This window comes from Heptranchias perlo, unplaced genomic scaffold (assembly GCF_035084215.1).
Source record: "Heptranchias perlo isolate sHepPer1 unplaced genomic scaffold, sHepPer1.hap1 HAP1_SCAFFOLD_53, whole genome shotgun sequence".
NCBI classification, from domain to species: domain Eukaryota; kingdom Metazoa; phylum Chordata; class Chondrichthyes; order Hexanchiformes; family Hexanchidae; genus Heptranchias; species Heptranchias perlo.
The window spans coordinates 4574547-4587609 of NW_027139548.1; the positions used below are offsets into that span (position 1 = coordinate 4574547).

The 13063-nt window shown below is 43.5% G+C and overlaps 1 protein-coding gene across 1 annotated transcript; it reads left to right on the forward strand.

Annotated features, from left to right (window-relative positions):
• The first annotated feature begins 8015 nt into the window (after window positions 1-8015).
• LOC137315034 (beta-1,3-galactosyl-O-glycosyl-glycoprotein beta-1,6-N-acetylglucosaminyltransferase 3-like) lies at window positions 8016-10120 on the forward strand. Its single transcript, XM_067979989.1, is given in 2 exon segments — window positions 8016-8774; window positions 9593-10120. Coding segments are annotated over 2 exon segments (1287 nt in total).
• The last annotated feature ends 2943 nt before the right edge of the window (window positions 10121-13063 follow it).

The window sequence follows — 13063 nt, forward strand, 5'->3', positions numbered from 1 at the left end:
AGGGCCTGTCCATAGGGGATGGCCTCTTTGACGTGGTTAGGGTGGAAGCTGGAAAAGTGGAGCATCGTGAGGTTGTCCGTGGGCTTGCGGTAGAGTGAGGTGCTGAGGTGCCCGTCTTTGATGGAGATTTGTGTGTCCAAGAAAGAAACTGATTCTGAGGAGTAGTCCATGGTGAGCTTGATGGTGGGATGGAACTTGTTGATGTTATCGTGTAGTCTCTTTAGTGATTCCTTGCCGTGGGTCCATAGAAAGAAAATGTCGTCGATGTATCTGGTGTATAGTGTTGGTTGGAGGTCTTGTGCAGTGAAGAAGTCCTGCTCGAACTTGTGCATGAAAATGTTGGCGTATCGGGGTGCGAATTTGGTCCCCATGGCTGTTCCGTGTGTTTGGGTAAAGAACTGGTTATCGAAGGTGAAGACATTGTGATCCAGGATGAAGCGGATGAGTTGTAGGATGGCGTCCGGAGATTGGCTGTTGTTGGTGTTGAGTATTGATGCTGTCGCAGCGATGCCGTCATCGTGGGGGATACTGGTGTATAGTGCCGAGACGTCCATCGTGGTGAGAAGTGTTCCTGGTTCAACTGGTCCATGGGTACTGAGTTTCTGTAGGAAGTCTGTAGTGTCGCGACAGAAGCTGGGGGTTCCCTGTACGATGGGTTTCAGGATGCCCTCGATGTATCCAGAGAGGTTCTCACACAGGGTTCCGTTGCCTGATACGATAGGACGTCCGGGTGTGTTGGCTTTGTTTATCTTTGGGAGGCAGTTGAAGTCTCCCACGCGGGGAGTACGTGGGATGAGAGTGCGTAGGATGTTTTGAAGGTCCGGATCGAAGGTCTTGATCAGTTTGTTGAGCTGGTGGGTGTGTTCTTTGGTCGGATCTGTGGGTAACCGTCTGTAGTGTTCCTGGTTGTCCAGTTGTCGGTATGCTTCTTTGCAATAGTCTGTTCTGTTCTGTATGACTATGGCTCCTCCTTTGTCCGCTGGTTTGATGACGATGTTGCGGTTGGTCTTGAGAGCGTTGATGGCGTTGCGTTGTGCTCGGGTGACATTCTGGACTGTCTTCTGAGTGCGGCTGATGCGGTCTTTATATCGAGAGGACTAGAGTACAAGGGGGAAGAAGTTATGCTGCAGCTATACAAAACCCTGGTTCGACCGCACCTGGAGTACTGTGAGCAGTTCTGGGCACAGCACCTTCGGAAAGACATATAGGCCTTTGAGTGAATGCAGCGTAGGTTTACTAGAATGATACCTGTTCTTCAAGGGTTAAGTTACGAGGAGAGATTATACAAATTGGGGTTGTATTCTCTAGAATTTAAAAGGTTAAGGGGTGATCTGATCGAAGTTTATCAGATATTAAGTCGAATAAATAGGGTGGATAGAGAGAAACTATTTCCGCTGGTTGGGGATTCTCGGACTCGGGGGAACTGTCCAAAAATTGATGCTCGCTCAATTGCTAATTTTAAATCTGATAGATAGCTTTTTGCCAACCAAAGTTATTAACGGATATGGGCCAAAGGAAGGTATTTGGAGTTCGATCACAGATCAGCCATGATCTTATCAAATGGCGGAGCGGCTCGAGGAGCTGAATGGCCCAGTCCTGTTCCTGTGTTCCTCTGTTCCTATAATTCGAGTCGTTACTTTTTGCATAACGATTCGTGACGTCCCTCCCACCAGATTAAAATTCGAGTAGTTATATTAAAAATAAAGATTAGTGATGGGCCCTCCTACCAGTTTATAATTCGAGCAGTTACTATTTATATAAAGCTTAGTAATGGACCCTCGTACCTGTTTATAATTTAAGTAATTACTCTTTATGTATGGATTAGAGATGTGCAATCCTAACTTAATACTTTGAGCAGTTTCTTATAAAAAGATTAGTAATGGACCCTCCAACCGGTTGGTTATTCGAATCGATACGTTTTATTTGAAGATTAGTGATGGGCCCTCCTACCTGTTGGTAATTGGAGTAGTTACTTTTTATTTAAAGAATGTTTTCCTTATTTTCCCATTTTTCTCATCGGAGTAGATATTTTTTCGATAAAGATGAGTGATGGGCCCTCCTATCTATAGGTCATTCAAACACTTCCTTTGTATATAATTATTAGTGATAGGCCCTCCTACCTGTAAGTAATTGAAATAGTTACTGTTTACATAAAGATTAGTGATGGACCCTCTTCCCTATAATTCATTCAAACACTTACATTTTGTCTAAAGATTCGTGATGGACCCTATTACTTTGAGGTAATTCGAACACTTACATTTTATATGAAGATTAGTGATGGACCCTCCTACGTGGAAGTAAATCGAACACTTACATTTTGTATAAATATTAGTGCTGGGCCCTCCGAACCGTAGGTAACTCGAATGCTTAATTTTATATAAATATTAGTGATGGACTCTCCCACCTGTTTGTAATTTGAATAGATAATTTATATATAAAGATTAATGATGGAGCCTCCCACCAATTTATAATTCTAGTAGTTACTTTTTATGTAAAGCTTAGTAATGGACCCTCGTACCTGTTGGTTATTTGAGAGGTTACTTTTTATACAAAGTTCAGTGATGGGCCCTTCTACCTTTTGCTAATTTAAGAATTACTTTTTATATAAAGATTAGTGATTCCCCCTCCTACCTTCTGCTAATTTAAGAATTACTTTTTATATGAAGATCAGTGATGGACCCTTCCAACTTTTGCTAATAAAAGAATTACTTTTGATATAAAGTTCAGTGATGGACCCTTCCAACTTTTGCTAATATAAGAATTACTTTTTATATGAAGATTAGTGATGTTCCCTCCTACCTTTTGCTAATTTAATAATAACTTTTTTATATAAAGATTAATGATGGGCCATTCAACCTGTTAGAAATTTAAATAGTTAATTACATAAGACTTGTGACGAGTATCCTCTTATCTGTGAGGGAGATCGCTTCTATCCTGTGGTCGGTTTTCATCTAACACATTTCTGAGGTCAATTTATCTCTAAAGGCAACGACCCCTCCTTGTTTTATTCGTTGACTGAGTTTGATAGATAAATGCCTCATTAACATGAACTTATTTCACCAAAAACAGAAGCTCCTGCTCGATTCTCCCAGCGAATTCACGTCCTTTTCCAACTGACCGAAACTGACATTGTGGTGTAAATCAGTAATTAATTATTTTAATTAATCGGGGTGAACATTTTTGTCGGATCTTTCTCCGACCCTGTGACTGGATCGCGTTCGGGCGGGCCTCATGGAACCACAGGCTGATTGTCCAGGTGCTTGGCAGAGAGCGATGATCCGCCAGTGCGAATGTATTAACCCTTTACTAAGCTGAGCTACGTGTTCAGTGTGAACAGCTGGTCCCGCGTTTGATTCGTTCAATAAAAAATATTGGGCACAAAAAGGTAGATTGAGTGTTACAGTAAAAATCCGCAAGAAGTGACAAGGACAGGTTCCAATCACTGTCTTTCTGAACTGCAATTTCTAATGTAGGAAGGAGGCACAACTGGGGGAGGATGGGGTCAATCCCGAAAGTCCGTGTTCCTGATTTCTGTCCCACAGCCGCTCTTAAAATGTGCCTGTGTGGAGACTGGTGAGGACCAGGAGTGGATTTAGCCCTGAAATGTCCGGTGTAAAATGGACTTCCCCCTGAGATCGCACACTGATCCTTGTTGTGAGATTCAGAGCGATATTTGATCTGATCCTTGTTGTCAGATTCAGAGCGATATTTGATCTGATCCTTGTTGTCAGATTCAGAGCGATATTTGATCTGATCCTTGTTGTCAGATTCAGAGCGATATTTGATCTGATCCTTGTTGTGAGATTCAGAGCGATATTTGATCTGACCCTTGTTGTGAGATTCAGAGCGATATTTGATCTGACCCTTGTTGTGAGATTCAGAGCGATATTTGATCTGATCCTTGTTGTCAGATTCAGAGCGATATTTGATCTGACCCTTGTTGTGAGATTCAGAGCGATATTTGATCTAATCCTTGTGGTGAGATTCAGAGCGATATTTGATCTGACACTTGTTATGAGATTCAGAGCGATCTTTGATCTGACCCTCGTTATTTGAGATTCAGGGCGATATTTCCTTTCTCTCTCTCATAACCCCTTTGTTTTTTGACCAGGATTGAGGATTTACTCGGGCCGGAGACTGAGCCTCATGCGGCGGCCCCAAACTTCACCAATATTTATTTTGAATTGAACTCTCCTGCCACAGACCTTCCCTTTTGTTCTTTACTCTCCTCCCCAAACTTACCCTGGCTCTGGACTTGCTGAAAATCTTTAACTCTTTTCACATCTTCTAGTTCTGACGAAAGGTCTTCGACCTGAAACGTTAACCACAGATGCTGCCTGACTTGCTGAGCTTCTCCAGCATTTTGTGGTTTTATTTCAGATTTCCAGCATCCACAGTATGTTGCTTTTGAGCACGTGTTCAGATAAGTCGTAGTTTGTATGGATGGGGGACATGGGGAGCACGGTGACATAGGTTGGCATGGGGAATATGTTGGCATGTATTAGCACGGGGCATAGTTTGGCACCGGTTGGCACGGGGCATAGGTAGGCCCGGAGCATAGGTTGGTACGGGGGTCGTCAGTAATGGTGGGAGGGATCTGGCGTCAGATCGGCGGGGGGTGGTCTGGATCGGGGGATATCGCGGGTGTCCCCGATCGTCGGGAGCGGGGGCGGGAATCGTGGATCAGTGTCGGGGTCCGCGATTTAGGTCGGGAGTCCGCGATCGTTGCAGGCGGGGGGTCATTAGGTTCTAGGGTCCGCGATCGGCGATCGGTTTGTTGGGTTGAATAGAAAACTCCCATCTTAAATCATCGATAGATGGAAACAAGCAAGAAGGAGAAGGTCTGTGGCGGGAGAGTTCTAGTCGGAAAGAGGAGATCAGTGGCGGGAGAGTTTTGGTCGGAAAGAGAAGGTCTGTGGCGGGAGCGTTCAAGCAGGAAAGAGATCAGGGCACTTTCTAAATTGCAAAAAGATAAAAACAGTGGATGTTCAAAGGGATTTAGGGGTTCAGGTACATTGATCGTTGATTGTCATGAACATGTGCAGAAAATAGTTTCTAAGGCTAATGGAATGCTGACCTTTATATCTAGAGGACTGTAGTACAAGGGGGCAGAAGTTATGATGCAGCTATACAAAACCCTGGTTAGACCGCACCTGGAGTACTGCGAGCAGTTCTGGGCACCGCACCTTCGGAAGGACACATTGGCCTTGGAGGGAGTGCAGCGTAGGTTTACTAGAATAATACCCGGACTTCAAGGGTTAAGTTACGAGGAGAAATTACACAAATTGAAATTGTATTCTCCAGAGTTTAGAAGGTTATGGAATGATCGGATCGAAGTTTATAAGATATTGAGGGGAACAGGTCGGCTGGATTGAGATAAACTAATTGGGGATTCTAGGACCAGGGGGCGCAGTCTAAAATTTGGAGCTTTCAGGAGTGAGATTAGAAAACACTTCCACACACAAAGGGTGGTCGAAGTTTGGAACTCTCTTCCGCAAACGGCAATTGATACTAGCTCAATTACTAATTTTAAATCTGAGATAGATAGCTTTTTGGCAACCAAAGATATTAAGGGATATGGGCCAAAGGCAGGTACATGGAGTTAGATCACGGAACAGCCACGATCTTATCAAATGGCGGAGTGGGCTCGAGGGGCTGAATGGCCTACTCCTGTTCCTATGTTGCTATGTCTGTGACGGGAGTGTTATAGCAGGAAAGAGAAGGTCTGTGGTGGAAGAGTTTGTGGCCGACGCTTGAACCTCTGTCTCGGGCCCGAGTAAATCCTTAATCCGGGTAAAAAAAAACAGAACAGAAATGGGAGAGTGAAATGAAATATCGCAATACATCCCTCGGAATTACCACCACAATCTGTCCTCAAACATTGTCTCTTTTCGGGCACTTCCATCCTGTGGAGGGGATTTTGATTCCTGTCTGATAACCCAGCTGAAAAAGAGGAAAATCCAATCTTTATACCGACTATAGAACAGGAATGATCTTTTCTGTATTTAACAATGTGACGGGTGTACCTAATGCAGATTTACAATGATAAATGTAACTATGGAATGTCAGTGATCTTTCCCCCAGTGACTGAGGCGATTGATGCTCAGGGATAGTTTAATTCACCGGTTAAATGGTTAATGTCCTCACCGACAGAAACAGCTCAGCTCACTGACAAGACACCGGCTCTTGTGCCCTGTGTTGAAAGTGCAAACATCAGGAAATCGCTTGGACTTTTAGCGAACAATATCCCAGACAGAAATGTAACAATTTATTTCGAACCATGTGTCTGTTTTACTGAAATTCCCTGGAACAAGAAGAGAGAAAGTAAAATTGAGAATAAACTTTGTTCACAGTGAAAGCAGCAGCGAATTGTCAAATCGGTTCGATATGATTTCGTCAGAGAGGCCGCTCCCTGTTCTGAAACAATTGAGGAATGTTTTAGTTGAAATCCATCCTGAGGTGCGGCAGCTGCTTTCACACAGAGAGGGAACTCTGAATCTCATAAAACAAGGCTCAGGTCAAACTCCAAACTTGGGACTTGGCAAAATAAACAAGGAAATTCTGCCTGACTGGTTGTAAGGAAATAAAATGAAATAACCTGCAAAATCCACAGGGTAATAAAGAAACTGACAATCATTGACGGATCGAGAAAAGGTTGATGTAGTTGCTAAGCTTCAGTTCCGTGTTTTATTCTTTCATTCCTCCCGTTCTCCTTTCTCTCTAAAGCCTATTTCCCGCGGTCTGATGTGTTCTCCTGCGCCGAGGGTGCGACTATTATGTGAGTGTGCGATCTCAGGGGGCAGTCCATTTTACAGCGGACATTTCAGGGATAAACCCAATACTGGTCCCCACCAGTCTCCCCACTGACACATTTTAAGAGCGGCTGCGGGACAGAAAGCAGGAACACGGAGCTTGTGGATTTACCCTGTTCTGGTCCAGTGACGCCTCCTCCCGACTTTAGATTTTGCAGTTCAGACAGACAGGGATTGGAACCGTGTCCTTGTAACTCCGTACGGTACTGATGTCGCCCTGCACTGTCGGAGGGGCAGCACTGAGGGAGCGCTGTACGATGCGTGATGCCGTCTTTCAAATGAGAGTCTACCCTCTCAGGTCGAAGTTTGTTATTCCACTGCCCCGGTGTACCGGCCAATATTTGTGCCTCAATCAACATCACTGAAACATTTTATCCGGTCATTATCACATTGGTGTTCGTGGGATCTTGCTGTACACAAAAGCAACTGCAGCGTTTGCAACATTACAACTGTGACTGCACTTCAAAAAACGTCATTGGCCGTAAAGCCTCTTGTGACATCCTGAGGTGATGAAAGGCGATGAATGAATGTCAGTCTTTCTTTTATTTTTCTCGTCCATGTTTGCCGCTATGCTCTCTTGTTCTGGACTCTGTTGTCGCTTTCCTCGTCCTTTTCGTTTAGGGTATTGAATCTTTCATGAGACCCGTCCGAGCCTTATCCTGCCTTCTTCAAGTGAACGTGTACGGAAAAGCCGAAGTTACGAAAAGGCAATAGAGAATGTGGAAACTGTACACCAACTGATAGCGGTTACACGAGGGAGAAACCTATTACAGGGACCTTTGTGAAGCGAAGATTGAATCTCTGCGACAAGAAATTGAGACGCTAAGTGCCACCAAAGCGCAAAGAGCGGAGAGAGTGAGCGAGTGACTGATTGAGAGAGTGAGGGAAGGTGCAAGGTCTGACCGATCACAAAGGCACACTGGAAGGGGGGACAAGACACCAGGAGCAGTTGCGACCTGTCCAACAGAGCTGACAGCTGAAACCCAATGAAGCCACAATAGCTGTTGTCATTCCCGAGCAACCGATTTGAATTCATTGGTGCCTGAAAATTCGGTGCCAAATTTATCCAAATTCCTGGAACAAAGTGCCGACTTGTCAAGAGCACAATTCCTCAAAGTTTATATTTGCATAAGAATTATATCTGGAAATCGGATCACAGATTTACGTTTTAAATACTCGTGAAAGGGCAATGATGATATTGGCATGGGGTTCTTACAGGCGGGCGGAACTGATGTCAACCCTGTGCGGACTCGCTGTGACTTTTCTTGGTGGATATTTTCCCGGAGAGGAAATCTGTTGGTAAACTATTGGAAACCAGTTAAACTAAAAGCAGGTTATGATGAGCGAAATGCATCTCTCGATCTGTCAGAAATGAACTCGAATTGCTGGAAGATAATTAGCGGTGACCCGGAATCCGTTGTAAAAGCTCTTATCAATTCGATTACAATCGCAAACAAACACAACGTCTTCACTGAAATCGTTTACTTAACAATGACCCGAGACTGCGATTCTTTTGTTAAAAACCGCAAATACAACACTTTCTCCTCAAGCACCGAGGAACGCGATTTCCCTCTGGCCTATTCTATGGTGATCTATGAAAAGATCGAGATGTTTGAGAGGCTCTTAAGAAGCATTTCCGCTCCTCAGAATGTGTACTGCGTCCACGTGGACAGGAAGTCTCCAAAACAGTTTCACGCGGCCGTCCAGGCCATCGCCTCTTGTTTCAGTAATGTCTTCGTTGTCAGTAAATTAGAGACGGTGACGTACACGTCATGGTCCAGGGTTCAGGCTGATCTGAATTGCATGGAAGAGCTGCCGAGGAGCTCAGTCCCGTGGAGATATCTCATCAATGTGTGTGGACAAGACTTTCCAACGAAAACCAACCGAGAGATGGTCAACAGTCTAATGGCCATGAACGGCTCAAATGTGATAGATTCGGACCCTCCACCGGGATATCAACAGGTGAATCCGCCAGCTTCATGTCTGCCCAGCCGCCAAAGGGGGCAGTGGAAGCGGTTATATGTAATCAAAAGGAACTGAATGGATATTTGAAGGAGTGGATGATTGGAACTTGCTCATCATCAAACTGCAGTGACACCACACGTCACCTGAAGCACAAGGGGTGTGACATTACCTCCCGCCGGTGGTCTCATATCTCCTGCTTCACTGTATTGGAGAGTCAAGTGCTGACTTGAACCTCGAGTTCTGCGGCGTCATGCCCCAAATCGTATGTTTGAAATCACTCGGTTTGGGCACGAGAATCGAAGGATAACTTCATAGGAACATAGCAACATAGGAACATGTAGAATAATAGAAGGATAACTTCCTATTTACCGTATTGGGCCTTCTTCCCAGGCAACTGGCAGATGATCATTTGCTGCTTAATACATTGTTTTCAAAGCCTTGATACACTTTTCTTTCAGATGCGAATGTTGATTGGCTTATTTTATTTCACCTGTCTAAATTCCATACTTGTGGGTGACCGGAGCAATTCTAAATAACCAATCTGACCTAATCTGCTGACATTTCCCGTATCATTTCCCTTCAATCGGCCATTAGTAGCTGTGCAGTGAGACTCCACCTTATCGTTTCTGCTAGATTTCCTCATTTGAGCTGCTCTATGTATCAGAATTTTATAGGCAAAATTTATACAAGCAAAAAAACATGATCTAAAGTCTAAATTTATTATTAATCGATACTGCTGTTAGTTGTGTTTCGGTAGAAAAAAAATAGGATGACGTTGGAAAATGAGAAGTGATTGCTCTTTTCTTGACTTTCAGAGACGATGGAAGTTTCATTATGATATCCGTGGAACTGTGGTCTTAACAGATCGAGAGAAGAGCCCCCCTCCCATACGCAGCCCCATGTTTGTAGGGGCCGCATACATTATGGTCACCAGAGAATTTGTGAGTAATTTATTTGTGAACTCGGAAATCGAGGCGTTTTTCAAGTGTTCGTAGGACACCTAGAGCCCCGATGAACACATCTGGGCGACACTGCATAGAATGCCCGAGGTACCCGGCTCCATTCCAGACACTCCCAGGCACCGTAGGGGTGACCCACCAATCCTTACTCGAGCAGTGAAGTGGTCTTTTGAGGCTGGTGATGTTGAGAAAGGTGCCTTATATCCGCCTTGTACAGGAAGGTACCGCCATCAAGTCTGTGTTTATGCTTCTGCAGATCTGCACTGGATCTTCCAAAAGAAACCCTTGTTCGCCAACAAGTTTGACCCTGAAGTGGACAACACAGCTGTGCAATGTATGGAGGAATATGTTCCACATAGAGCGATTCACGGAACAGGAAGTTAACAGTGAATGGGGAGATATAGGTCCCAGGCAGAAGGCAGGGCTGCAGCAGCGAATCGATAAATATTTATGATGAAGCAATGTGCTGAATAATAATGGAGGGATCTGTTACACCTAAACAAAAATAAATAACAGGGGATCTATCGTTAGCTCAAAGAGGATCATTGTAATCAATATGACCATGACAGCGGATGTATAATTAATTCCAACGAGAGAATAGTAACTAATAGGACTGTAATAGTGGTAGCATCAATCGTTCAAACTGAAACATTTTAAAAAAGGGGACTGTAAACGTGTCTGCATCAATCGTTCAAACTGAAACATTGCCATGAATTGGACTGTAATTTGGGGCTGCGTGGATGCAGCTTTGCCTGTGTGAAAATGAGGATCAGGCAGAGTTGTTGTGGATTGAAGCAGCTGTGGAGGTGAATCACGTGTTACAGTGAAAGTCTGCAATCTGCAGAATAATGAATTGAAAAGTCACAGACTTTTACTGCCCAGAAGGAAGACATTCGGCCCATCGTACTTCTGAAGGATATTTGCCGGTTCAAGGAAATAATTTCTCTCTACCCACCCTATCCACTCCCTTTAACCTTTTCAACACCTCTCCCCTCAATCTTCCATAATCAAGGGAATACAAGACAAATTATGAAACCTACCTCCCTAACAATTTCTAACCCAAGTGCAAAGGCTGCCTCCAATTCCATGCGCTCTAATTGTTGCCAATTGTTTTTGTGAGGAAACTAATCAAATGTTTTCTGGAACTCCACATCGATAAATTCCATAGATACCCATTTATCTGCTTTATAAGTGAGCTCCTCAAACAATTCAATTAGATCAGTCAGACCTGTGTTACCTTTAAAAAAGCCATGCTGGTTCTCTCTGTTCAGTTCATATTTGCTCAAATGCTCTCTCACTCTATCCTTAATGACCGATTCTAGTAACTCCCCCTCAACCGATGTTAAACTGACAGGCATATAGTTACCTGGTTTCACGATCTCACCCATCTTAATTTTCCCGTCTGATGGCACAATTCCCAAATGAAGAGAGCTTTGAAAGATTACAACTAACGCAGCTGCAATTCCCACCCCTACTTCTTCTAAATCCCCTTGGTGGAAACCATCAGCTTCTGGAGATTTATCTATCCTGAGTCCCATCATTTTCTCCATTTATCATTATGAATAAAGTAGTTTCCTCCCTTTGATTTATATTTAGTTTCCCTCATATCACTGGTATTTTGTCCTCTTCCTCTACTGCGAAAATGGATGCAATGTGTTTGTTGAATAAATCCGCTATTCCCTTGTAAGCTTTTACCGAATCACATGAGTCTGCCTTTAATGGACCCACCTCTTTTTCAGCTACTTTTTTGCTCCTAATATATTTTTACTACTAGCCGTTCGATAACTTGCATGTTTTGTTTCGTATTCCCTTTCCGCAGCTCTTAATATTTTCTTTGTGCCCCTTGGTTGTTTTCTATATTTTTGCCAGTCCCCTGAATTACCGCTTTTTGTTACATTTGTGTGAGTTACTTCCTTTAGCTTTATATTGAGTCTTACCTTACGTGTTGACTGTGGTTGTTTGACAGTACAAGTGGAATTTTTGCTCTTTAGAGAAATGTTTTTGTTATGTTCAGCTATGTCCCAGCCACAAAATTATGGACGGACTGAATCCAACAAGTTACCGCCCCACCAGCCATCTCACAATGATGAGCAAAGTGATGGATGGATTCATCAATAGCGCCATCAAGCAACATTCACTCAGCAATAACCTCCTCAACGACACTCAGTTCGGGTGGTGTTTCAATCCTCGGCTTCCGACTTTACACAAATACAAGAGTTCAATGCCAAAGTGATAGCGGTTACCCGTCTTGGCAAAACGGAGGCATTTGCCTCGGTTTGGCACCAAGAAGCCCTCGCATCCTGAGGTCACTGCGGGTCAAAGCGTAAACCTCCCGGAGCTGGAAACATTGGATTTCGGTGATGATGACGGATTCTGTATTTTGTTGAAAAGCCTCGACCTCTAACTTTTTGATCATAACTGTGACACAAACAAGAATTACATTTGAATATGACGTACAACAGTTGAATTTTAGCGTTTGAGTTTGCATTTGGAAGTTTTATTCTGTGAAATGGCGCTGCTTCCATTAAGTTATTTTATTTAAAAAAAACAATCCTTTCTTACCTGATACAACAACTTTTCAATTAAATCGAATTACTGCACAAATAAACGGCGATGCGTCCATTCCGGTAAAATAAAAGATAATAATCGAGCTTACTATATTCCAGGTCCTTACCTTGTGCTGTGGATCTTGATACCAGTTCAAGTTCCAGGGGAAGTTAGTGTTGTGAGTTCTGCACATCAATGAACACACCTTGGGTAAACATCATTTCCTCATCACAGGCATAAACACGATTGATGAGTACAATCCCTCACTGCCCTGTTCTCTAGAGCAGAGCTCGATCTGAATCATACACGGTCACATTTAATCTGAATTGTTCTCATGAATTATTGATCTTTTAACAAAGGTCATTAATTCGCTGTGTGGTAACAGTCATTACATTTCCCCGAGCTCTTCCATCTCTGGTTCAGAAGACCACGGAGAGAACCTGCGTTCTGTTGACGTATCAGTTCCGTGTACTCATTTTGATTTTATTGATCACCATAATATTTCTTAATTATCGGAACGTAATGATAGCAAGGGGCACAGATAGCTGTATGTTTATTTGGATCAAAAAGCAAAGGGAAGGGCACAGTGAACTCTCACCGAATGCTGTGAGTTTATTGGGATCAAACAGCAGCGGGAAGGACACAGTGAACTCTCACAGATTGATGAGAGTTTATTTGCATCAAACAGCAGAGGGAAGGACACAGTGAACGCTCATAGATTGTTGTCAGTTTATTGGGATCAAACAACAGAGGGAAGGACACATTTAACTCTCAGTGGTT